At 40.5% G+C, this 25,588-nt stretch overlaps 1 protein-coding gene across 19 annotated transcripts in view; it reads right to left on the bottom strand.

The window, feature by feature from the left end:
- KMT2C (lysine methyltransferase 2C) overlaps positions 1-25,588 on the bottom strand; it is a 227,018-nt gene that overhangs the window by 23,804 nt on the left and 177,626 nt on the right. For 18 of the 19 annotated variants that reach the window (XM_058655077.1, XM_058655078.1, XM_058655086.1 and 15 more), the window contains 11 exons: positions 25,204-25,418; positions 22,205-22,278; positions 21,482-21,661; positions 19,058-20,923; positions 18,107-18,396; positions 13,291-15,095; positions 12,165-12,276; positions 9,096-9,174; positions 7,610-7,673; positions 5,671-5,903; positions 2,088-3,794 (listed from right to left, as the gene is read on the bottom strand). In XM_058655077.1, coding sequence (XP_058511060.1) covers positions 2,088-3,794; positions 5,671-5,903; positions 7,610-7,673; positions 9,096-9,174; positions 12,165-12,276; positions 13,291-15,095; positions 18,107-18,396; positions 19,058-20,923; positions 21,482-21,661; positions 22,205-22,278; positions 25,204-25,418 — 6,625 coding nt within the window. The remainder of the gene's footprint in view (positions 1-2,087; positions 3,795-5,670; positions 5,904-7,609; positions 7,674-9,095; positions 9,175-12,164; positions 12,277-13,290; positions 15,096-18,106; positions 18,397-19,057; positions 20,924-21,481; positions 21,662-22,204; positions 22,279-25,203; positions 25,419-25,588) is intronic. The other variant, XM_058655083.1, reaches the window with a different exon arrangement.

Raw genomic sequence — 25,588 nt, 5'->3', positions numbered from 1 at the left:
GGCTCCTGCTCTTAGCCCAGCTTTTGCAAACATTTGGGGAGTCAATCAGCAGCAGAAAACATCTCTCTCCAAACTCTCCCTGAGCCCCTCCCTATCCTAACTCTTTCAAATAAATAAATATATGCTTAAAAGAATAAGAAAAACTGGAACTACCAAGACTTGAGTTAACACTTGATTTGGGATGCCAATGTTTCTGGTGGTGATGTAATGATACATGCCATTTTATCTGATCCATCCGAGAACTATTTAAATATACAAACCTTAATTTGGGATCCTATTTAATAAGGCCTCCAGGGGATTATCATAAGGCTCTCAGAACTACAGGAAACTTCCAATTAATTCATATGCATAAAAGAGAGGCTGGGGATTGGCCATAACACACTACTGGCTAGAGAGCCAGGAAATTCTTCATGTCTTAACATGCAGGAGATGTGGATGTCTCTGAATCCCAAGAACCTAACAATTTCTTGACTGGCTTATAAAACACTGATGATGCAATCATGTGTTGGAAGTGCTGTACAGACAGATCTAACCCTCATATCCTGAAAAGCAGATATAACTGCATTGCAATAAATATCTGATTATACAAAGCTACACAAAAATTAAAAGTTAGCCCAAGATAATATCAACAGTATCTGTTCTCAAACTTTTGTCTACACATTTACACTTAAATAAATAAATAAATGGTCAGTTTGTGTCCTTGGAGTGGATGTTTTTAAAAGTTGGCAAATGATTGCTTTCCATTCTGTTAAGTGTTCAACACATACTATATGATCTTCAAAAAGCTATTTAAGTAATGTCCAATATTACTACAGAAACTGTCGTGTGAGTGCAGAGATGCCAACTTCACACACTCGAGATTGAGTTCAAAAAGGCATCTGAAGATGAGCCCCAGAACTGAATTTTAAGTTAAAAAGATACAGGAAAGGAAAGAAAGCAGAGCAGAAACAGCACTTATTGGCAACACATGGAAGGGTGCAAACAGAAACACTCAATATATTTGCAGGTAATTCAGTATACCCACAGGTCTAAGTTACTTTGAAGAAAGGGGGTTGGACAACTGGAATATTTACTGGTGACAACTATGACTAGAAAAGCATGACCAGCAAAATATACAGAAATTACATGAATCCATTAGGTCAACATTCAATCCCTACTAAATAGAGAAAAGCAAGAGAAAAAGAGTTAAGTTATACTAGCAAAACAGATGAGCTTCATTAACAATTGAAATTTGGGAAACTAAATATAGCACTCCACTCCTATTTAATAAAAATATAAAAAATGATAAAAATCCAACTGAGAAGCACTGAGGGAAAGCTTTATGATGGCCTCAGTAACACTACCCGACAAATAGAAGCAAGCACCCTAATGTGTACGACCCCTAAACCTAAGCTTTAGAAATATCTTAATGTGGTTAATTGAAGAGAGTCTTTAAAAGATACATTTACAACCAATCGCTTCATAAAAAAGCAAATACAATATTTTTGATTAAAAATAGAAAACTTTGAAATACTATCTACCCAAACAGCACATTTCTATATTAAACTCTTAGACAGTTCAGTCTGGGTTATCACTGAGTCCCCAGGGATATTAAACAGGACATACTTCTTTTCAAGAGGTTAGCAAATTATGAACATATTTACAGTGAAAGTGTACATTTATTTCCTTTGATTTAGGTGAACTCAAAGTGAGAATCAGGTGACAAATGCAAGCCTGAAACATCATTGTACAAGTATTTCTTTAAGAAAAGAAGTAAATAAATTACTTAATATACTTTCATGCATATAAATAAAGGCCATGTTTTCCCCAGAGGAGAAAGAACTCTCTGGCAGTGGCTGTGCCCACATCAGGCTACACTCCACCAGCAGGACGACGGAAGCAGGACTGCTCCTGAAGGACTACGCTACTCTAACCATAGAGGGGAAACCTCTATGGAGGGGAGGAGGTAAGGGAAAACCCAGAGCCCATGGAATTGTATCACAAAATTAAAAACAAAACTGAAGGAAAAACGTCCTTACAATTGTCAGGATTGATCTGCTTAAAGTTAAAACAAAGGAAAATATGTAGTCTTTGTGATTTGCACTTACCAATCCTTCAGTTACATTCTGCTTCTCAATCATTTTAGTATCCTTTGTACAGTTGTCTTCTGAACAAAAACTGCCTTCAGGTTTCTGACTTAAAAGGGAAGCCGCCTTTTTGTTTTTCAACAAGTGTTTCAAAAGCTCATTGCCAGCATCTCCTTTAGCAGAAGGGGCACCAAGAGCAGGGGGAGGACTCTGTGCTGAGGAGACAGAAGGAGCAGCTACAGCTTTTTCTTCTATCTGAATACCAGTTTGTTCTTCCAATTTAAGTTCCTCTTGGCCTGGGCACAGCTCTACCTCAGCTTTTTCCAGTTTCACGTCTTCAGTTTTGGCAGGGGTTTCCATGGGCAGCTTATTGACCTCGGAGTTTGCATAAGTCTGCTGGTCTGGAGGCCCCTGTGAGAAATCACTAGGAAGCAGTCTGCTTTCTAGCTCTGAATCTGGCTGGCTTGCCACCACACTGGGAGCTGATGGGCCCACTGGCTCCACCGACTCCGGAAGCTCCCTGGGTGTGCTCCCTGGAGGAGTGGAGGTAGTTTCTGAGACGCCTGGGGTAGAAGGAGCAGTTATATCCGAATGGGGAGTTGATGGTGCCTTGCTGGATTCTGCATCATCATCCTTTTTCTTTTTTCTTGCTCTTTTCTTTTTTCCTTTCTCTTCTGGAATTATATCAGAATATAACTGAATGAGAGACTGGGCTGTTCCTGGAAAATTCTGTCCATGGGTTACAGCTGGGTCTTGGCTACATGGGAGACTGCTGTTGGCTATGGGAGGTGGAGCTGCTACCAATGAAGGCGTAAAGGGAGGTCTCACTGGAGACTGCTGGAAATTGGTCCCAGAAAGACTTCCATGTCCCTGCTTAACAGAATGGAAATTCGGGCTTCCACCAGGAACAGGTGGTGAATCAGGAATAAATGAGGGAGGCGCTCCTTGCCGTCTCTCACTGGTTGGCAAGAATGTTGGGGTAGGCGGTGAATTAATAGATCCTTGTTGCATGTTCTGCCGCTGTAAAACCTGTCCCATCTGCTGTTGGTGTTGTGGAGACTGCTGAAGGGGTCTGGGAGGTTGCCTAAAATCACAAGGGAGGTCAGAACTGTAGAATGGGATCTGGGAAACGGTTGTCCTACAGTTCAGTTCTGAACCCATCATGCCATGCTGCTCCATTTCCATCCTCTGCTGTAAAGCTCTTTGTCTATCAACTTCTTGCATGAGCTGGATTCTTTGTCTTTCCTGCTGTTCTCGTAACCGTTCCTTTCGTTCCCTTTCTTGAAAGCTTTCACTAAAGGGGTTGTTGTCATCAAATTCTACCCGTGGTGGTGCTCCACTCTGTGCATTTGCATTTGCCACTGTCCCTGGTGCTGGTGTACAAGTTTTTATTGGAATCTGGGCAATTGGGGGCTGAATTCTAGGAGGATTGAGGGGGAGATGAGCAGGAGAATTGGTGGGCTGCCATCCAGGTAAACTGGGCATTCTGGCGGGACTACTGTGGCCAGAAATGACTGCGGCATGTTGCTGGTGCTGAAGTTGCTGTGGTAGCAGGGGAAAGTTGGGTTGGCTCATGGTAGGTGGAGTGGCACCTGGCACCAGAGGTGTCTGTGGCTGGACGCCAGGCATTATGGCAGGTGGGGCCATTGCACACTGCTGCTGCTGTTGCTGCTGTTTGATTCGATAATCTTCGATTAACTCAGCATGCTCTTTCTGTTGCTTACGAATCTGGAAAAAAAATTGACAAATTACTCATTTATGTATCACAAAGCACTGAAGATTTTGGTGGGAGACACACAGAAGGCAGCAAGATTTATAAGAGCAAAATTATTCTCTTTATGCAATGGGGGAAAAAAATTTTAAAAACATAGGATAATTAAGTCTTAACTAAAGACTATCTTTTGCACAACAGGGCTTTTCTAGGTGTTTTCATGAAAGTTCTTCACATATGAAATTCCAAAAATAGTTCTTCCAAAATAAGTGTTAGGAGAGTTTTACACTGAAAGTCACATATCATTTAAAATACAAATCAGAAAGATAAACCAGACCAAAGCTGCGATGCAGCAGGTTAGGCTGCTGTCTCTGAGGCCAACAGCCCATCCCTGGATGCCTGGCAGGTCCCAGCGGCTCCGCCTCAGATCCAGCAGGAGACGCTCCAAGTACCTGATTCCTGTCACCCATGTGGGAAACACAGGGAGGGTTCCAGGCTGCGGTACCAACTGCAGGCATTTGGAGAATGAACCACTTTCTCTGTTTCACCCTGCCTCCCAAATATATATAAATCTTAAAACAAAGACCACTATACAAACAGAATCAGTGAATGAACCATCTGAGTGAAATGAGCTTCTTTTCTCAGCATTATGCTCTTGAGATCCAGGCTGCTACATACATCAAGAATTTGTTCTTTTTTAACTGCCATGTAACATTCCATTGTGTGGATGGAACATTCTCTGACCATTAACTCTTCTAGTTTTTGGTGACTGAATAGAGCTACTGTTAAGATTAATACATTTTTGCATGAATCTAATGATTTAAAAAAAAAAGACATGAAAAGCAGAGTGGCAGAGAGAGGAAACACAAAGAGAGAGGAGGCAGAGAGATCTTCCACTTGCTGATATCCTCCATATATACAACAGTGAACCAGGGCTAGGTCAAAGGGAAGAGCTAGGAATGCCAACCAGTACATGGGTACATAAGTGCCCGGGACCTAAACTTTTGGGTCATTCTGTACTGCCACAAGAAGTAGAACAGCTACAACTCAAACAGGGATGCCAAAAAGAGATGCTTTCATGTGATAGTTTAACCCACACAACACACCGTTGGTGTCTGAAACTGTGTGGATGAATACCTATAGCTGGCCTTGAAACTAACTTAAATTCTTCAATGTTTTATTGTAAATATATTTTAAATTTTTTCATGACGGTTACCATATTTGAATATTTTGAGACATCTTGTATATAACAGAAGATAATGATTTAATTTTTCAGGTATAAGGACAATGTGTAAGTTGCTAAAGAGTAAAACAATACTTCTAAGTCAAAATAAGGAAAATTAATCTCTGTAATTTTATGTATGAAGTTACTGCTGACAGTCATAATGAGAGCAACTGAGGAGCCCGGAGTGGGGCCTATTGCCTAAAGTCCTTGCCTTGCACACGCCATGATCCCATATAGGCACTGGTTCTAATCCTGGCAGCCCCACTTCCCATCCAGCTCCCTGCCTGTGTCCTGGGAAAGCAGTTGAGGACGGCCCAAAGTCTTGTGACCCTGCATCTGCCTGGAGACCCAGAAAAAGCTCCTGGCTTCGGATCGGCTCAGCTCGAGCCATTGTGGGCACTTGGGGAGTGAGACAGCAATGGAAGCTTTTCATCTCTGTCTCTCCTTCCTGCATATCTGACTTTCCAAGAAAAATAAATAAATCTTAAAAAACAAAAAGAAAGAGAGAGAGGGACTGGAGTTCCTCAGTCCTCGAGAGCTGCTTCTTTTTGGCAGTGCTCTTCTGATGCCCTTTTAACATCAGCCAGAATCCTGCATCATTTATGCACAACACAGCCAACATTCTGGATGGTGCTTTCTACTCTGCAAAAAAAACCAATTCTGATTACCTGCTCGAGCTGTTTCTGAACCATGCTTTGCTGTTCAGTAACATGCTTAAGTTGTTCTGCGTCCTCTTCCGGAAATTCACGCCCTGCTTTTTTTGCAGTACGCTGTTTGGCTGACAGGGCCTTCTTAGATTTTCTGTGTGCACCAATTTGTTCTTCAAGATATTTCTGCTGCATCTGGAGAAGCTGCTGGGTCTCCTGAAGCCATTCTTCATACTGCTTACGCTGCGAGTCATCTGAAGAAAAAAATAAAAATTCATTTGTGTTAATCTTCTGGAATATAATACTAGAAAAGTTACTCAAATTCATTTTACAAAGAAAATTTTGCCATGACTAGTCAACAGAAGATTTGAAAATATAATACTAATCATCAGGCCATTATTGTTACCAAAAAGTAACAGATCTAAAAACATATTTAATTGAGAAATTCAGGGAATGTAAAATCTTAAGATATTGTAAATACTACAACTTTAGTTTGAGAAACAGAAGACTTATGTCTAATGAAATATTTTTATCTCCTGAGCTATCAAATTCTTTATCCACAAGGGAAATATTTACTTATAAATGTATTATGTTAATTTTTTACAATCTCTGAAGAGACAAAGTAAAAACCCATTAAGATCCGCAGCATGGATGAGGTAATCATATTTCCCATGCTAATTTTGTATTAGTTTGGTTTGGTTTTTCCCTATCCCATTAAAGAACACAAAATGTTTTAGAAAGAACCAAATTGAAGCCTATGTTCTAAAAACATTGATAATTTCTAATTTTGTAACATAAACTTCTACAAATAACCAAAAAGAGGGAATATTTACCGAGGTAAATCCTTTTCTACATCTGACTACCCTTATCCTTTTAACTACTACTGCCTTCGTTAGGTGTAAGGGACTTCATTTTCCCTAATGACAAGTCCCAAAAAAGACAAAAACAGGGAGGATGGGAGAGTCACTCTATATAATAAAAAATTCTGAATATACCTTTTTGAGTCACTATAAGACAAATAAACGAGTAAATACAATTCTTAGAAGGACATTAGCTGAAAATAACATCAATGATAACAGAAATTAGTCAACATTAAGAATCCAACCAAAGCCAATGGGCACAATAAAGCCAGAAAAAGCCAGTTGGTTACAGCAGTTTACTTGTTTGTAATGCAAATATGTAGTCAAATCATAATCATAATTAATACAGGGGGGATTTTAAAAGGTCAGACTTTGGGTCTGTTCCTAAACCCAGCAGTTCCAGTGCATGATTGAACTTGAAATCTAGACTACTAAATTTGAAGGGCATTTTTCAAGAACAGGCTTTTTCACAAGATTTCAGAAGTTCTGCTTCTGGTAGAATGAGACCTACCGCAAGGAAAGCCTTTCTGGTTTCTGGAACCAGGAGAGCAGAGGTGAGCAAAATGAAAGATAATGGTGAAAAAAGTTAGCTAAACAGTCTGAAGATTTCAGAAAGGTTCAGTCTGGGGAGAACTTTAAATTCTATCCTGAATCACCTTGGGACCCCTGAAGAGTGGCCTCCAGCACACCTGACCTTTACACCATGCTGCTAACCCATCTTAGTTCTATGTATACTCCCTGAGTTCTTCCCATTCAGTGTCCTTTTCATTTAGGCAGACAGTAGTGACAGCAAAAATTGGTTTAATTCTATGAACTGTAAAACGCCCAATCTAGAAACAAAAATATTAAATATGCAAGATGATTCTTGGTATTAAAATACTTATTTCTAACATAATTCTTCATGCAAGCAGAAAGAAACCGAGGATAATGCATGCCTTGAGGGAAAAATGCCTAATGGTACAGTGATGTTTGATAAACGGTGAGGGCACTCAGACTTCACATCTCATACCTACACTAACTCCAGGTATTTACAACAACACAAATGTGTGAACACAATAAATCCCCAGAAAACATGTAGCTTCAATTAGATTTATACTTACTGACAAAGCCTGGACCAAAATTTGGAGGATTAGGCCTAGAAATCTGATGTGTTATACTGCCATCCTAAAATGAGTAAAATTTACAAATATGTTTATTCCACACTTGAATTAAAGGGGGAAAAAAACTTTTCAAAGAAGAAAATACGAATTAGAAGAAAAATACCTTTAATTTCCTAAGACATCATAAAAATTTTGATTTCTATAAAAATTTGCGTGAATTTAATGTGGAGACAACTATTAACATGAGTAACATTTTTCAACTTTTAGCTAAGGAAACCATGCTTAAGGGAAAGCACTATTTATCAGAAACATAACTGAGGGCAAAGCAAAACCTGCTAATGCCAAGCTAAAGATCCACATAAAAACTCACTTCATGCTGTCTACTCAAGTCCCCTCAAGGAAAATTATTTACAAGAACAAAATGTAACCTTTAACGTGCACAAATCATAAGTTAAAAATGAGAAATGTTAGCCTGCTCTCTCAAATAAATGTTCATTCAAAGTGATTAGTTATTACTCTAATAATTCTCTGGCAATCTAATAAAATTAACTTTAAAAATCTTTTATCCAATTGTATCAAACTCTATTAGATACAGGCTATATAAAAGAAATAGCTACGAATGACACTGTAGCCAGAATGCATTATGAGTAATCGTCACAATGCCGCAAGTAGGCAGTGTAACATGGACAAGCCAGAAAGCAGAGGTTTCATGAACTTGCCCAAAAAACGCATAGCAAGTTCTTAACAGAAATTGGCTTCTTGCTAACACTTATGACTTTGGTGCTGCATAAAATGCACTCTCTTCTTTATACGGTGAAAAGGATATTTCTGTCAGCACTATCTTTTAAAGCCCAAGTGGCACAACAAAAAAGAAAGCCTAATAAAGACATATATAGTAGGTAGTTTTTTTCTTACTGGTAAATTAAAAAAAAAAACACTTCCGATCTGATCATTACACAATGTGCAAGATCAAAACATAGCCTATAAACGTTTAAAATTAGTTAAAGACACTTTAAAAAAAGACCATATGAGACTAGATGTACAGCCTAACTACCCCAGATACTACATGATAGTAAGAAACTCAGAATACCTACATTTAAAGCTGAGTATTATAAATGCTGATTATCAAATGATCAAATTATTCCAAGGAATAAACAATGAATAACTATCTAAGGAGAATTATTTTTGTTCATAGCAGTTTTAAATTTTAAATATAATGGATTAATTCCAAAATCTAAAACATTAAATGTTTTTTTTTTGGAGTAATGAATCAATCAAGAAATATAAAGCCAGAAAATACTTATTTAAATGATTTGTCTTTTAAGAAACAATAAAAACATTCTAATTTTTGCTGCATCAAGGAACATATTCAGGCAGAAGGCTAAAGTTGATACTTCTTCCCAGGAGAGGCCTCACTTCAAGAACTGGTTTGTGAGAAACACAGGAAAATATGCCTTCTCAACTGACTAGTCCAAAGCATTTTTACCTGAGTAATACTCTGTGGAACAAGACTCTGGCCTTCACTGTTCTGTGTTCCAGCCACGGAGGGGCCCATAAAGGGGAACCTGGAAAAAACAAAGCAGTAAGTGTCAAAGAACGAAACTTCACGTGTTGACCAATTCTGTCTCCTAGGGCAAAGAGGAGGTACGGCAAAGGTCTTCACCACAGCAGATACTAAAGCCCAACACTTCCTATACACCAAGAAGAACTAACCCTTACTGCAGCTCTGCGGAGTGCATCCTTCCTCTCCTATGTTATCTCTGATGAAAGCAAGACTCGAGAAGTTTTAAGCACAACTTCCCATAGGGAAAAAAGATTGTGTTCAATCACCCTAGTTAGGGGAAGAGGTTAGACTGTGCAACATACCCTCAAAGGATCTTAACATGAATGCAAGCCCTAAAGATAAAAAGACATTGAAGATTTAGTTTCATTTTTAAATATGTGGGTTATAATCTTTTAAAAAAACTGATAGCTAGCTATTTTATATTTTAAAACACAAAAAGCACCTCGATTACTTGATAGGATAAGGCAAAAATTAGACAATGACCATGGAAAGTCTATATGGTTAAAAATATTTAGTAAAATGCTGCTACTTCTACGTAAAGCTATATAAAAAAGAATCAATTCTGTTTTTATGAACTGATTTCCTCTATATCAAATGCTTTAAAATATCAACATAGACACAATTTTCAAAATGCATTAGAAATATTGCATACTCATATATAAATAGTATTAGCTTAAAATAATCTAAATATTTTACTCATGGTTTTAATCCATTTGTAATTTTCTCCCCTGTGCTACCACTGTAGTCTGGGATAATGCACTAGTCCAATTTTTAATCACTGTCTGATTCAATATATTACATTTCCCTAAGAAGCAATTATTGACACCAATGGTGCATCACTGAAGGCTAAGAACCCGCCTTTGGTACTGGCATTTCATGTTCGCCAGTTTAGGTCCTGGTTGCCCAATTTCCTATACAAGTTCCTGTTAATGTCTGGAAAATTAGTGAAATACGGCCCTAGCCTAGATTCCTGTATCAAAAGGAAAGACGAGGAAGAAGTTTCCAACGCCTGGCTTCAGACTGGGCCAATGCTGCCACTGTGGGCATTAGCAGAACGGACCAGTGGATGGAAGATCTATCTCTCCCTCCCATCTCTGAACTCTGCTATTCAAATGAAATAAATCTTTTTTTTTTTAATTGCAAAGTTAGATACACAGAGAGGAAGATCTGTCTGATGAGGAAGATCTGTCTGATAATTCACTCCCCAAGTAGATGCAACAGCTGGAGCTAAGTCAATCCAAAGCCAGGAGCCAGGAGCCTCTTCTGGGTCTCCCATGTGGGTGCAGGGTTCCAAGGTTTTGAAGCATCCTTGACTGCTTTTCCAGGCCACAGGCAAGGAACAGGACGGGGAGGAGGGTTGCCAGGATTAGAACCGGCGCCCATATGGGATCCCGGTGTGTTCAAGGGAGAGGACTTTAGCTGCTAGGCTACCATGCCAGGCCCAAATAAAATAAATCTTTTATAGAAAACAGTCCTTATTAGTTTAGGGTAAACAACATGATGGCACAGATACGATCCTGAAAGGGTGGAAGATGCGTAAAAAATTCTAATCTGATTTCTGTTTTTAAAAATGTGTGGGATTCCTCAAGATAGCCTAGTGGCTAAATCATTGCCTTATAACTGCCAGGATCTCATATGGGTGCCGGGTCATGTCCCAGCTGCTCCATTTCCCATCTAACTCCCTGCTTGTGGCCGGGCAAAGCAGTCCAAGATGGCCTATAGCCTTGGGACCCTGCACTCGCACGGGAGACTCAGAATAAACTCCTGGATCCTGGCTTTGAATTGGCTCAGGCTCAGCTCCAGCTGTTGCAGTTACTTAGGGAGTGAATCAGTGGAATGAAGATCTCTGTCCTTCTATTTGTAAATCTGCTTTTCCAATAATAAATAAATATATCTTTTGAAATTTGTGTGCAACAATACTTAGCATTTTCTTTGACTACGTAAGTGTCAAACTACAACATTCACTTTTGTCTTCGAGATTTTATCTGTATCTTTTGGAAAGGATGGACAAAGACCTTCCATCCAATGCTTCGCTCCCCAAAGGGTCCCAACAGCCAGAGTTTGCCAGAAGCAAGAAACCAGGAGCCTCCTCCAGGTTTCCAAAATGGATGCAGGGTTCCAAGGTTTTGGGCCATTCTCTACTGCCTTCACAGGCCACAGGCAGGAAGCTGGACTGGAAGTGGGACAGCAGGGCATGAATCACTGGCCATAGGGATGCCAGCACTTAGACGTGGAGCATTAGCCAACTGAGCTGATATGCCAGCCCCAAATTATATAAATATCATGATTATCATCACAAATTGTGGATAGATTACTTTCCTAAAAACTGTCACTATTCACTTTCAAATTACTGTAGTTATTGGTATTAAGTACACTAAGAACCACATACCCTTATTTTATAAAATGCGTTAAATATAGTTGATTAATTGATTCCCTTTACAGTGCTATATTTTTGTGTTTGGGGATGAAAAATTTTAAAAACAATTCCAAATGCCTCAGTGCAATATCAGTACAGTTCAACACATAAAAAGGCTAAAAAACCCTGATAGAACCCAACATTGTACTGCAGTTGCTACATAAGGCACCATCATCCTGGAGGAGTTGTGCTTACAGACCTCAGATTCACCTCTTGCTAATGCACCTAGAAAAGCAGCATGCATTCCCATCACCCATAGAGGGGACCCACATAGCTTAGCTCTATCCTAACCCAGCTCCAGCTACTGCGACCAGGAAAAGGAGATCTCTCTCATCCACCTCCTTTTCACTATGCCTTTCAAATAAATAAACAAACAACACTTGGAAAAAAAAAAACCAAGGTGTAAGAAAACTAATAAATTCTTCATACTTGTACAACATTTTATATCTCATTATTTTCAGCAGATCATTTTTAGAATACAGATGTTTTGAGTGTCCGCACGCTCTTCCTATGAGTTAGTTAGGATCTCAAACCCATCCAGAAGTTCAGTCAGTATGAGAAGCGTCTCCACCTACCTGCTCATCACCATTGGTGGCATGCCAAGACTGTTCTGTGCCATCACTTTATTTATGCCTTTAAGTGCAACCATTTTGGCTTTCATTATAGGATCTGTAATTGCATCAAAATCTAAAGAAAAATATCTAAAGTTACACATTCTATGTGACAAAAAAACATTCTTACAAGGTTTTCAAATCATTATAAGTTTTCCCTAGGCAAGAATCTATGAAATAGTAACGATGCATTATAAATTTAATCATATTTTTATAATCCATAATTGAAGAATACTTTAATCTTAGTCTTGTAGCAATTACAAAAAAAAAACTAAACGTAAGGGAAATTATAGCAGAAACAATCTACTGAAATGAATTCATTTCATCCAAATCTACCAAATTGTAATCACAATGGCTTCTTTAGTAATGCTATATCATGAATAAAAATTTATAATTACTTCTAATACTAAGAGATTCCATTAAATTAGTTACATTGCTTTAGAAGAAACACACAGCTTCATTGAAAAAACATCCCCAAAATAAGGAGAGTCTACTGAACAAAGATCTCTTTTACAGGTAAAACTGAGGGGAAAAAAAAAAAACAATTATGATCATAGTCTTTAAATAAAACTTAATTCTACTGCTTGGAATACAGGATTCCTCAGATACGGGCCCGGAGTTAATTCTTATCTTTACAAGAATTGAAACATTTTCACCGCAATGTTTTCATGCTCTTCTAGCTTAAAGCAAGTAAGCCATACCAAGTTTAAAAGACTTTTGATAGTTGGTTTTTTTCTAAAATCAAACATCTGTGTATACAAAGTAACTAAGAAGCTATATTTTTAATAACTTCCTTAAATTTTTTTCATGATTCTGAAAATACACAGAAGTAACAGTTGAAAGACAGGACCCAAAGAGTATCTTTTAAACAATACCATAAATAATGGACTGAGTACGGTCCACACTCATAGTTTTGAATCTCTTGAATCAGAAGAAGGGAATCTGCAACTCTTGTATTTAAAGCTCCAGAAAGAAGGGAAAAATTGTTAGTATTCTAATCCAAATACAAACTTAATACTGAGATTGTAGTGAATTATGTGATAATCTAATGCCCAAATTCACATATGCTGATAAGCAAGGGGATTCCTACCGATATTTGGGAAGAATGGCTCTGAGCGCTGGCGAATCATGGCTTGCATCTGTCTTTGCTGCTGCTGTTCTTGCCGCTCTTGATCCAGAAGATCCTGCAGAAGTAGGGGCTGCTCTTCAAGAAGGAGGGGCCTTTCTCTATTTTGCTGGGCTAATGTTTGAGGGATCATTAGCTGCTGGGGTCCAGACTGACTTGTCAGAGGCATCGCTTGACTTGCAGGTTTTCCTGTCCCCAAACTGTGGTTAACAGCTGACTGCCCCTGAATGAATCCTGGATTTACTTGCACACCCTGAGAAAAAGCATGGTTAACCCTAGAAACCATTGTTACATTAGAAGTAATGGTATTATCCAGAACATGGCCAGGTGGTGCCATTAAACTAGGAGGCAAATTTGACACATGATTGGATGGTGAAGCTGGCATAGTTGCTGGTGGAGACCCCAAAGGCCTAATGTCTGAATTATCAGATTTTTCAGTAGCCAGTAAACTAGAGAGAACTGGAGTTGATCCAGTTAGGCCACAAGAATTTATTATATCTTGAGCAGGCAGTGAAGTGGATCCTGGAATAACACGCGGAGCAGAGCCAGCCATTTCTTGATTAGTTCTTTTCTCAAGCAGATCTGCATCACAAGGCTGCAAGGAAGACTTTTCTCCATCATGTGTATCTGTGTGAACAGAAGTCTGTGAGCAGGGAGTATCAATGTTCTCTTTACTCTCATCACCTTGGTCAGCTTCACATCTGGAGTCCTCTTGAGAATGTGGAGACAATACTTCCGCTTTTACCTCACTGCTAACACCTGATTTTTTCTGTGGTGAATGTTTATCAGAGACAAACACTGTTTTGTCCTCTTGCTCCTTGTTTTTTGGTTCAACAGAAACACACTGATTATCTAATTTATCATCAATTGGAACACTGAGATCAAGTTCCTCATTAAACATGCTTTTCTTATCTCCTAGGTCAAGTTCGGGATCTGTGTACGCAATGATATCAAACTCTCCTGACCTTAAGAGATCATCCAGGTTGGGATCATTGGTTTCCAAATTATCCAGAGTATCCAATTCATCTCCCTTGCCATCCTCTGTGTCTAAATTGAGATTTTCAAGATCTTCATCATCTAAATCTTTGACTTCAACCCCTTCCAGGTCTTTAACATCCAGTTCTTTTACGGAAGGGTCATCAGAATCAAGTTTTTCTTCCAGACCATCAGCTGGTTGGCTGGTTATCTGTAAACTATCCGATGCTGCTTCAACTGGTGCAGATGTTGACAAAGGAGTCTCTGAAAACTCACCAACCAAGGGATGACTCGGAGGCCTCACAGCCAGAGACGGTGGGTGAGCAGGCTGGCCTTGTTCTTGCTGAGAGGGTGGCACAGGTTCCAAATTTGGATGCACAGGTAATGCATTAGGTAAACCTTGAGGCGGCTGACGAATGGAGTCTGTGTGTCTAGGACCTGGAAAGTCTGGCCGAGGAATGAAGTTCCCAGGTCTCAGATGAGAAGGTGGCTCTGTAACACTGCCAGAAGCACTGAAGGGCACGTGTGGTCTTCCATCAGGGGCTCTATGCCTCAATTCAATAAAGGCTTGACCCAGTATGTTATGTTGCTGAACTGGCAAACTCTGTGGTGGGAAATGCTGTGGAAGCCCAATGGGATTATTCATTGAAGAGTTATTTAGAGCCCTAGGCATATCTACAGATACTGATCTTCTTAGCTGTGGAAGAACCCCAGGTCCTTGTAACTGCTGAGGAGGCACCAGAAAGCGTTCCTGACTTGACATGGTACCATGGCTACCTCCTGGAAATCCAAATCTAAAAAACAAAAAGTACACAGTTAAATAATAGGTGGAATTTAAATTTAAATTTAGCTATGAAAAGGAAAAGCCATTCTAGACAAAATTACTATAGCCAAAGAAAGTACTTAGAAATATTCAAGTAAGCAAATACAAGTAAGTTTGGCTTAAGGACTCCACAACAACCGAGTTGCTGGAGTTCCAAAGGCTTAAGGTAAAATAAAGAAGAGGAACCAAGAAAATGGAATGAACTGATCAAAACACTGCTGCACCCGAGCGATGACCTAGTAGCTGGGTCCCTTGCATGTGCCAGGATCCCATGTGGGTGCCAGATTGTGTCCTGGCAGCTCCACTTCCCATCCAGCTCCCTGCTTGTGGCCTGGGAAAGCAGTCCAGATGGCTCAAAGCCTTGGGACCCTGCACCCATGTGGGAGACCTGGAGTAGACTCCTGGTTCCTGGCTTCGGATCGGGGCTCAGCTCTATTCATTGCAGTGACTTGGGGAGTGCAGCAGTGGAAAGAGGATGCTTTTGTCTCTCCTCCCTGAACATCTGTCTTCCAATAAAACTAAATAAATCCTAAAATAATAATAATAATAATAATAATAATAATAATAATAATAATAATATCACTACTAGGTATGTTTTCTTAACACTTTTGTTGCAAAGATCTTTCATCTTCTGGTTCACACGCCTAAATGTCTGCAACAGCCAGGGCTGGGCCAGGTGGAAATTCAGAACACTATCTGGGTGGTCCTTGAGCAGCACTTGTTGCTAACCATGAAGTACATTAGCAGGAAGCTGAAATACAGAGCAGAATGCAGGACTTGAACCAAATGGCAGTTTAACCAATAAGCCAAATACACACCCCTGCAGCTCAAAGTATCTCTGTTATAACTATAGCATAAATTTGGCTTTTTCCTTTCTGCTGTCAACTTCAAAAGAAGCAAAGCTGAGGCCTGAGTTATGGCATAGCAAGTTCAGCTGCTACTTGGGATGTTCACATTTCATAGCATATCTTACTCTGCTTCTGATCCAACACCCTTTTGAGGCACCCGAGAAGCAACAGATGATGGCTCCAATGTGAGTCCCTGCCACACATGTCCAAAAGCTATTTAGAGCTTCTGGCTCCTGCTTTTGGTTTGGTCCAGTCCTGGACACTGTGGACACTGAGCAATGAGCCAGCAGATGAAAAATACTACCCCTCAGTCATTTTGCTTTTCAAATAAATAAATGAAAACCCTGAGAAAATTAGCAGTATAGTTAAGATCATCGACTTAATCCAACCTCATCATGAAAGTCCATAATGTAAAATATTTTTCATTAGGAAATCTCCACAACCATTGCACAATGTAACTGGAAAAGCCAAAGTTTGGGAAGAGCACAAATTCGTGATTTATTACATCACAGCAGATTCTGCTTGTATGTGGCAGCTACAATTTGGAGGACATGATTCAATTAACAATAAACTACATCATTTATACATATAAGGTATCCTAACCTGATTAATAACAAAGGAAATTATTTTAGATTTCTCATTAGATAACATGGATTCTATTGCAAAGGAGAGGAGGAGAGAAAGTAGTAGTATTAAGAACTTCTCAATGAACAAACTGTGTCTGGTTTCTCTGAAAACCAATTTTGGCAGGGGGAATGTGGGCTCCCCTACTGGACAACCACTCCCACTGGAGAGCATGAGTTGGGAAGGGGACAGACCAGCCCAGAAAGGGCTACAACATCTGTGGGTCTCATTTGAGCTAGACCAGGGAAAAGCCAAGTTGTGCTGACTGTTCTGACTGGTGCATACATAAGTCAGAGTGGGTGAGGGTTGGCTGGGCTTTGCCACAGCATCAGCTGGCACAGGCTAGCAATGCAGGCTGAAATTTGTCAAGTTCCACTCCAGAACCACCTGGAGAGTGCATAATCCAGGAGTGGGAGTAGCCTAGAAGGGAAATAGTGGGTTCCTCCCTCTTGGGTTACTACTCCCAACTGGAGAGTATAAAAACCAGGACAGAGGCAGGGGTGGCTAGACAGAAAGGCACCCACCAGCATGTGTGTGGGCTGGATAGTGGAGCTGGTTGGGTTGAACTAGGCTTCAATGCCCATTGACATGTATGAGAGCTGAATGCACATAATGGCAAGCACGGGAACCAGGGTAGGGGCGGGCCTGGTGAGGGTTATCGTGGGTCACTCTGACTAGGTTGAAGCTCCCACTGGTTTATGTGGGGGCCGAGTGTGTGCTGGGCAGAATCAGACTGGACTGCAACACCCATTGGTTTCAGTGGAAGACAGGGCTGGAAACAGAACTGACCCAGCATTGCAACCACCAGCTGATTGGGGTGATGGACTGTGCTGGGCCCTGTATTTGCAAGTACACACAGAATCTGGCCTGGGATCACCACAGACACAGTTTCTTATGGGATCTCCCCAATCGAACTGCCGGGCTCAGAACTCTAACCATGAAGAGAAGTGCAGGTTCCATGGTCTGCCATGAAGTTCAAGTGCCAGAGCCAAGCCTCCAAGAGACTTGGATGGAGCAGTGGAGAGCACAACCAGGTGCATGTGGAGGATATGGCAGTCCATCAGAACCTGCAGAGGATACCTGGTACCACAACAGAGGACAGAACAAATCAATCAACTACCCCAGCCATATGCTGGCAATAAAAAAATGGGCAAATGGAGACTCTAAGATGGACTATGTCAATCAGTGGATTCTACAGTGACCTTATTGTGCTTGGAATAGTGAGATTGGCAGCAATTCAGAAATGTTGAACTATCAAAACCACTCGATCAGGACCCTCAGAGCATGGCCCACATCGGGGACCTGGGATGGGTGGAAGACTGGGTGGGGATTCTCCCTTTATCTCCCTCTTTAGCCCAGGTACAGAGAAAAAATGTGGAAATAATAGTCGTACCCACTTTCCTGTAGCCCTTGAACCTTTTTGTCCTAATTAACTATGTAAAGATTGTCAAAAATAAAGAGAAAAAAAAAAAAAAACAATTTACACCAGGTAGTTAGTTAAAAGCATTACCTAAATCCATGTGGTCTCATCCGCATACCAGCAATATCAGGAGGGAAGGGTCCCCGTTGGTCTTTTGGGAAAACAGAATACCTAGGTCCCAGAGAAGGGACACCAGGAGCTCTCATGTTCCCAGGATAGGGAGGTGGAGGTCTGCTGAAAGCCTGGGTGATACTCTCTGGCTGCCAGTGCTGCAGGGGACCTGGAGGAGCAGCTGCTGCATCCTGCGGCCCCTTCTCTTGCCGACTAGCGATCTTCTTCTGCTGCTGCTGCTGGAGAATCATTTCCCGTAACTTCTGCCGCTAAGTGGAAACAACCAAATCACTGTGGATTCAAACAGCTTTCAGAACTCCTAAGCATTCATCAAGTTACTTTGTTAAAAGCGCCTAATTACTTCACACTTTGATAAAATATGCAATAGATTATAAAATATACAACTTGGGTCATTCTCTGACAAATATCATGAAACCAAAACCATTCATATTTAAGGTAAAACGTTCATATTATCTGTGAAAACCAAAATGAGATACATAATAAATCCAAGTTAATCTGTGTTAATTTAATCAATTTCATTTGCCTTCCTTGCAGCATGACAAAGCCTACAGAATACCATAAAGGAGGAGATACAACATCTGTGAAGCAGTGACATGGCTGGGGCTCAGTGCTGCAAAAGGGCACAGGAAGCCAGCATCTCAGCTGCTCCACTTCCAATGCAGCATCCTGTCATTGTGCCAGGGAAAGCCAAAGATGGCCCAAGTGCAAGACCTGGATGGGGCTTCTGATTCCTGGCTTTGGTCTGGCCCAATCCCAGGTGTTGCAGCAATTTGGGGAGTCGAGAATGGGTGTAACATTTCCCTCTCTCTGTGTGAATCTGTCATTCAGGTAAATAAGGTTTTTTTTGAAGAAATTAATTTGAAGTTTCTTCATATATATTTGAAACACTTAGAAACATAAAATGGTTACCTGTCTCAATTTCTCTGTGTCTGCCTGAGACATATTTACAGTATTCTGTGTTTCAGTGACACCTGAAGATGGTACAGGTCCAGGATGTTGAGCAACATTAGAAAACTGTTGACCTTGAGAATTCATTGGAGAATCTGAAGATGCACTGAAGTTCCCCTCTGAGCCAGGCCGTAACTGGTCGGCAACATCAGGAACCATCTGAGCTGTTCCAAAGGAGTCAGACTGCGCTCTGGGAGTCATCGGAGGCTGTTCATAGGGATCCCGAGCAGCAGACGGGGAGATGTGGTTAAATGTGTCTGAAAGACCAGGTCCAGGGGGTCTGGGGAGAGTTGGTCCTCGGTTTTGGGAAGCTTGTAAGAAAGGATCCTGGTTTGGCAAGAGGACTGGTCTTGTCATTGAAGATCTGGGAAAGCCCTCTGATATCCTTGGCCTTGGTACTGCTGGTGGCTGAGAGTAGGGAACAGAGATTCCAGGTCTTGGGGTTGCAGGAGGATGAGAGTATGGATCAGAGTGCCTTTGATTAGTTGTAGTTGTAGCAAACAAGTCTGGTTGTGCTGACGGCCTTGGAGTGGATGGTTGTTGACAATATGGATCAATAGCAGTAGGTCGGGGAGTTCCAGGAGGTTGAGAGTAAGGGTCTGGATTGGACCGAGATGTTCCTGAGGGTTGGGAATAAGAATCTACAACAGGTCTTGGAGTTCCTGGGGGTTGGGAATATGGGTCCTGAGATGCTGGCCTCGATATGGTTCCAGGCTGAGGAAAAGCCCTTGAAGAATGGGCAAAAGATTCATTCAGTGCAGGGTGTGGGGTTAAGGGAGACTGGCTATAAAGATCATTTGAATGACTATGTGAAAAATGATCTCCAGGTCTTGGTGTCAAAGCTGGTCTATCATAAGGGTCAGCAGACAGCCGCCTCGAGGCCTGTGACGCCGATCCATAAGGGTCGTGAGAGGATGGGGGAGGCTGCACTGGAGTCTTAAAAGTTCCAGGACTACCATCCAGAGGTGCAGGGGCCAACAGGGCCCGTGCGTATGGGTCAGGTACTCGTTGTCTTTGGAACACATCTGACCTGGGAGATGGCTTAGTAAAGTGATCGTTAGTCCCAATTGCTGGAGGACCTTTTGCAGTTTGGTCTGAAACTATGGGAGACCGGGGTAGGCCCAAGGGTTTGGGGAATTGATCAATCACAGGCCTTGGTGTGTCAGGAGGTTTTGCATAGGGGTCACTGTTTGTTGTGGAAGAAGACGATAGATCTCTCACTGGGGATGGCCTGTTCGTTGTTGTTTCATTCACTTGCATGGGCCTAGATACTGATGATAGAGGTGCACAATTTTCCACTGGTGGAACAGAATTTCTTCGTGGAAAACTATGACCCACTGGAGGTGGTCTAGGCGTGCCAACCATTTTCGCATAAGGATCCACTGGAGATGGTGGCCGGGAGTTAGAGGTTCCAGGTGAAAACACCTGTGGTGAGGGCGGCTGAGAAGCCTGAGGCTGAGAAAGATTTTCCTGAATAGGAATTCGGGAAGGAGTTGGAGGAGGTGGCGGAGCTTGTGGTTTTACAAACACATCATCTGAAGATGTAGAGGTTGGAGTACTGGGCAGTTGTTTTGTAAACAGTTCTTTATGGAATGACTGTGCAGGAGACATGTTCCCGTTGCTAGGCTGAGGCGTCAAGGGGCTCTGCACCCCACTACTCGGCGTATCAGAGCCGGACGGCACCAGAGGATGCTGCGGACCAAAATGCTGCTGCTGCTGCTGCTGCTGCTGCTGCTGTTGCTGCTGCTGCTGCTGCTCATTTTTCACTTGTTCAAGCTTCTGTGTTGCTTCAATCTTTGCCTGCTGCTTACTTTTCTGACGCATTTGCTGTTAAAATTGAAAAGAAAAAGCAAAAAGCAATCATACGATTTACAAAGAAAATAACCACCATGGATAGAAAAGGTAAAAAAAATAATTTGGTTATTTCTTATTTGTTGGCTGGCTTGCCCTTGTTAGGACTAATCTTATGCTGCAAGATTGTTTATTCTAGACCTCAGGGTGTTTTCCTTTGATCAGTTTACTCTATCCTTCTTAATAGAGCACTGCTGCTTTTGAATCTGGAAAAAAAATAAAAGAAAAACTAATCTGCTTCTTGTCAGCAAATATTTGACTGCTCCCACATTAGACTGCAAATTCCCTTAGAGGAGAGGTCATCATTCATCATTGTAAACCCTAGTCACACCTAAGAAAATACTACTACTTGCAATATTTAAATATGAACTTCCAAGGCAATTTAAATGTATTTTCATTTAGAAAGGAAATAAGTTTGTCCTAAATCAGATTATCATGTAATAAAGAGGCCTATTTCCAGAAACAATGTAATAAATACCTCCAAAAAGCCAAAACATAACTTTTAAAGAAACAAACTATTAGAAAAGCATATACCTGTCTGAATTTCCATTCTTGTTCATGTTCTGATTCTCTTTGCTTTAATGGATCTTTAAAAAGCTCTGAATCGATGCGGGCGCTGGGATCAATGCTATCTGGCTGCTGCCTTTTCATGGAGTCATTCGACATCTGGACTTTGTTAATACGTAAAGCAGCTCTGTTATCTCTGGCCTTTTGCTTTGACAGAGAGGAAAAAACCTTGAATTCTCTGGATATCTTAATATGTTTTAAGAAACTAAGCCAAGACAATAATGAAGGTAATTAAATGGAAAAAAAAAAAAGTAAAACAGCTGAATACAGTTGAAATACTACTGTTGAGAACTTAAGACACCCAGGAGCAATGCATGTTACCCATCACTTGATGACATGTTTCTAGCTACTGGAGTTAGGCTAAGGGAACCCAAGAGGCACACATTCTTGTGCTTAACATTCTAAGCATGTCTTTACAAAACAGAAGAATTAACATGAATATGAAATACTGAATTAATCCTAGAATTAAAAATTCTGAACAGTTCAATCTCAAAAAAATAATTGAGAAACATTAATAAAGCCATTTACTATTATTTATATTTACTATATTTAACCATGTATAACATTATATATTATTAATACTAATATTAACAATATTAGTATTAAGCATTGTCCGCAATGGAAAATCTATTAATCCAAGAAAATAAAGGTATCTGCTTAAAGTTGTAACCAATAAAACTTCTGAAATACCACATATGGTGCTCTTTCCTGTGAGCTTGCTTTTCTCCACAATTTAGCAATTTGTTTCACTCTTGTAGTCCAGTCTACAACCAAAAAACACAACATATGTTTTAGGAACCATGATAATGAGTTGTTGTAAAAATAAATATTATGAGAAGCAGTTAATCTTAGGTTGTATTTCATACTACATTCATGATGTGGTAGTCTGATAACTTAAACTGCTGCAAAATCAAGACCTTGTTAGGGGCTGACTCCACCAAGTGGCAGATCTCATGTGACAGGCAGACGTATGGCCCAGCAGTCAGCACTCTAAGGAAGATGCCTTTATCCCATACTGGAGTGCCTGAGTTCAAGTCCAGGCTTTTCTCCCCAGTTCACATTCCCATTTAGATGTTCCCTGGGAGGACGAAGTTGATGGCTCAAGTTGGGTCTTGGGAGAACCGGCCTGAATTCTGGGTTCCAGCCTGTTCCAGCCCAAGCCTTTGTGGGTTTTCAGCAAAATGAACTAGTGGATCGGAGCTCTGTTTCTCACTTTTTAAAAACACATATTTATTTTGAAGGTCAAGAGTTAGAGACAGAGAGAAGTAGATCTTCTACCCATGATTCACACCCCAGTTAAATGTGAAGTCAGAAGCTTAGAATAGGTTTCCCATGTGGATGGCCGGGCTCCAAAAAGTTTGAGCCATCTTCCGTTGCTTTGCCTAGGCCAGCAGAAAACTGGATGGGATTTGGAGCAGGTGGCACTTGAACCATTGCCCTAAGGCCCATACTAGTTACACTATAAAACCTGCCCCATCTGTCTCTGTGAAATAATTCTTTAAAACATACAGATACACAAAATAAAACACAAATAAACCATGTTTACACTTGAGTGCTACTCACAAAATTTATCAGTATGCATACCTAAATATTCAAAACTGTGAAGAAAATGGAAAACCTAAAATCATTTCTATCCCATGTTAAGTTTCTGAGAACACAGATACTCAACCTATAGTAAATACTATGTTACAAGGTGGTTGCAATGTTACCAGGCTGTATTAAAGCCAAAGTCAGGATCCAGGACCTCCAGAAGGATGGCAGAAACCCAAGCATTTAGAACACCTCCCATTAAACATTACCAGAGAGCTGAATTGAAAGCAAAGCAGGTAGGACTCAAACTAGCATCTACACAGCAGCCTATGCTACGCCACACCAAAAAAGTTACTGAAAGGCAAAGATCAACAATCTGCTGATTCATGTCCTAAATGTTCAAAATGGCAAAGCTGGGCCAGTATAGTCAAGAAACTAGAATGGAAACAAAGACAGCCCCTGGGTGGCCGGGATGCAACTCCCTGAGCGTTTATACTGCCATCCAGGGAACACATTAGCAGCAATCCCAAGCAGAGTGCAGAGAGCCACGGGATGCAGGTGTTCAAACAGCATTTTAACCACTCAGTCAAATGCCTAACCTGACCACATGCTGACCAGAGAACCTGGGGTTGCATGTGTAGGAGGACATTGTGACAGTAGTCAGCGAGCACAGGATTACAGTTGATGGGACAATATTTATATGATAAACAACTGAATGGATGTCTTGTGTGTGACTGATTGGATATCCTTGGCATGAGAACAACTGTATGGCTACCTTTTGTATACCTGATGAGATATCATTTGTATAAGAACAGTTGAGTGGGAAGTAATTTACAAGGCAAAAGGACTTCCAAACTAAGGCATAGAAACAGTTGATGGTTCTGTTGATGAACTAAGTATCTCTACCCTAATCCTGTATGACCCTCAGCATATAAAGTCTGTTGCCCCTAATAAAGTTTGGCTATTGATCATCAGTCAGTAGTCCAAGCGTGTTATTATCGGCTGCAGGACAGCGACAGCATGTGCATGCTTGTGTGTAAAAATAGTAATCTATAAACAATGGAGAAATATTTTACTTTGAGACTTCACTGGATTTCTCCTGCTACATCAGACAGCATTTGATTTATTTATGCATAATGAAAAAAGTTCCACGTGGAAAGCAAACTGAAAACGTACTAGAAACCCAAACAAGAGTCATCCACATGAAAGGCGGCCCAGACAACCTGAATACAATCAGAAAAGCTTATGTGACTCTAATAACTTATTAATCCTCATGTGTCTGACAACATGAACTTACGTGAACAAAACAAGAAGAGTATACCCCAGCATTCTAGATACCAGCTAGGATGCCCTTATCTCTTACTGCAGTCCCTGGATTTCATATGCAACTATGGCTAATTAGCCTACCTTTCTACTAAGGCTGAACCTTGAAGGAACTGTGGTAGCTCAAGTAATAAGGACCTTGCCACCCATGTAGGAGAGCTGCGTTGAGATCCTGACTTCCAGATTTAGGCTGGACCCAGCAGCAGCCATTGGAGGCATCAGATGAGTAAATCAATAGAGGCAAGCTACCTATCTCTTTAATAAACACACATTTTTAAGGGAAGTTGGGGGATGGGTATATGGAAACTTTCTGGAATACTACCTCAAAATTTTTTGTTTTATATATTGAGAAAATGTTCAAAAATAAAATGAAATAACTTAAAAACCAGCACTGCTGGACAATTTCATAACTGAAGTAAAATTCACTGCAGAATGTTTCACCATCAGAGCAGACAGAACTTTCCCAGACAGTGCTGGTACAACATGTGCTTTATTCAAACGCATATCCACCAACACTAGGAGACAGGAAGCAGGGGAGGGACAATTTGTTAAATTCAAAACAAGCACTGCACCTGATTGAGCCAAACTTAGTGGCTTTGATTAAATGCAAGTTTCAACTTTAGGGAGATTCTTTCATTTAATTAAACAAAAGCTATCTTTTATTAGGAAATATACAAATTGATGCTGGGTCTAGAAGAAAGAAAGAAAATGCAAGATAGACATACTAGATGAAAACTAGTTAAGAATTCTCTATTGTAATAAAAAAAGAAAAAAGATATCCTAATAAATAAGAGAGACTGGTTAACATGGACAGCAATAGTACACACACTGCTTACCAGGGAACTCTTCCTTTAAATTTGGGAAATTGATATTTGTGTAGAGAACTGGTGCTACTGTTGCCATCTCACCCAGAGCCTCCTCCTTCTCCCATTTTAGAGCGCTTCTCTGAGCATTTGACATTGTGTCATTCTCTGCTTCCATAGCGGGAGCTGATGATGTCCAAGGGCTATTAGGATCACTTGGTAGTGAATTAAATGCTGGGTTTTTATCCCTGCCAAATAATAAATATCATAAAATGACTAACATTATGTTTGAACCGAAAATTCAATAATATGTATTACAAAAAAAAAACAGCAATATGCTTGATAAAAACAGCACATGGATTGAAAAAAACGTTTTGCAGTAAAACTTTACTTACATTTTGTAACAAACTTTTGCAAG

The sequence above is a fragment of the Ochotona princeps genome, chromosome 25, assembly GCF_030435755.1.
Source record: "Ochotona princeps isolate mOchPri1 chromosome 25, mOchPri1.hap1, whole genome shotgun sequence".
Lineage (NCBI taxonomy): Eukaryota > Metazoa > Chordata > Mammalia > Lagomorpha > Ochotonidae > Ochotona > Ochotona princeps.
Note: the sequence above shows the minus strand (reverse complement) of the source record. Positions and strands in the feature narration are given on the sequence as shown.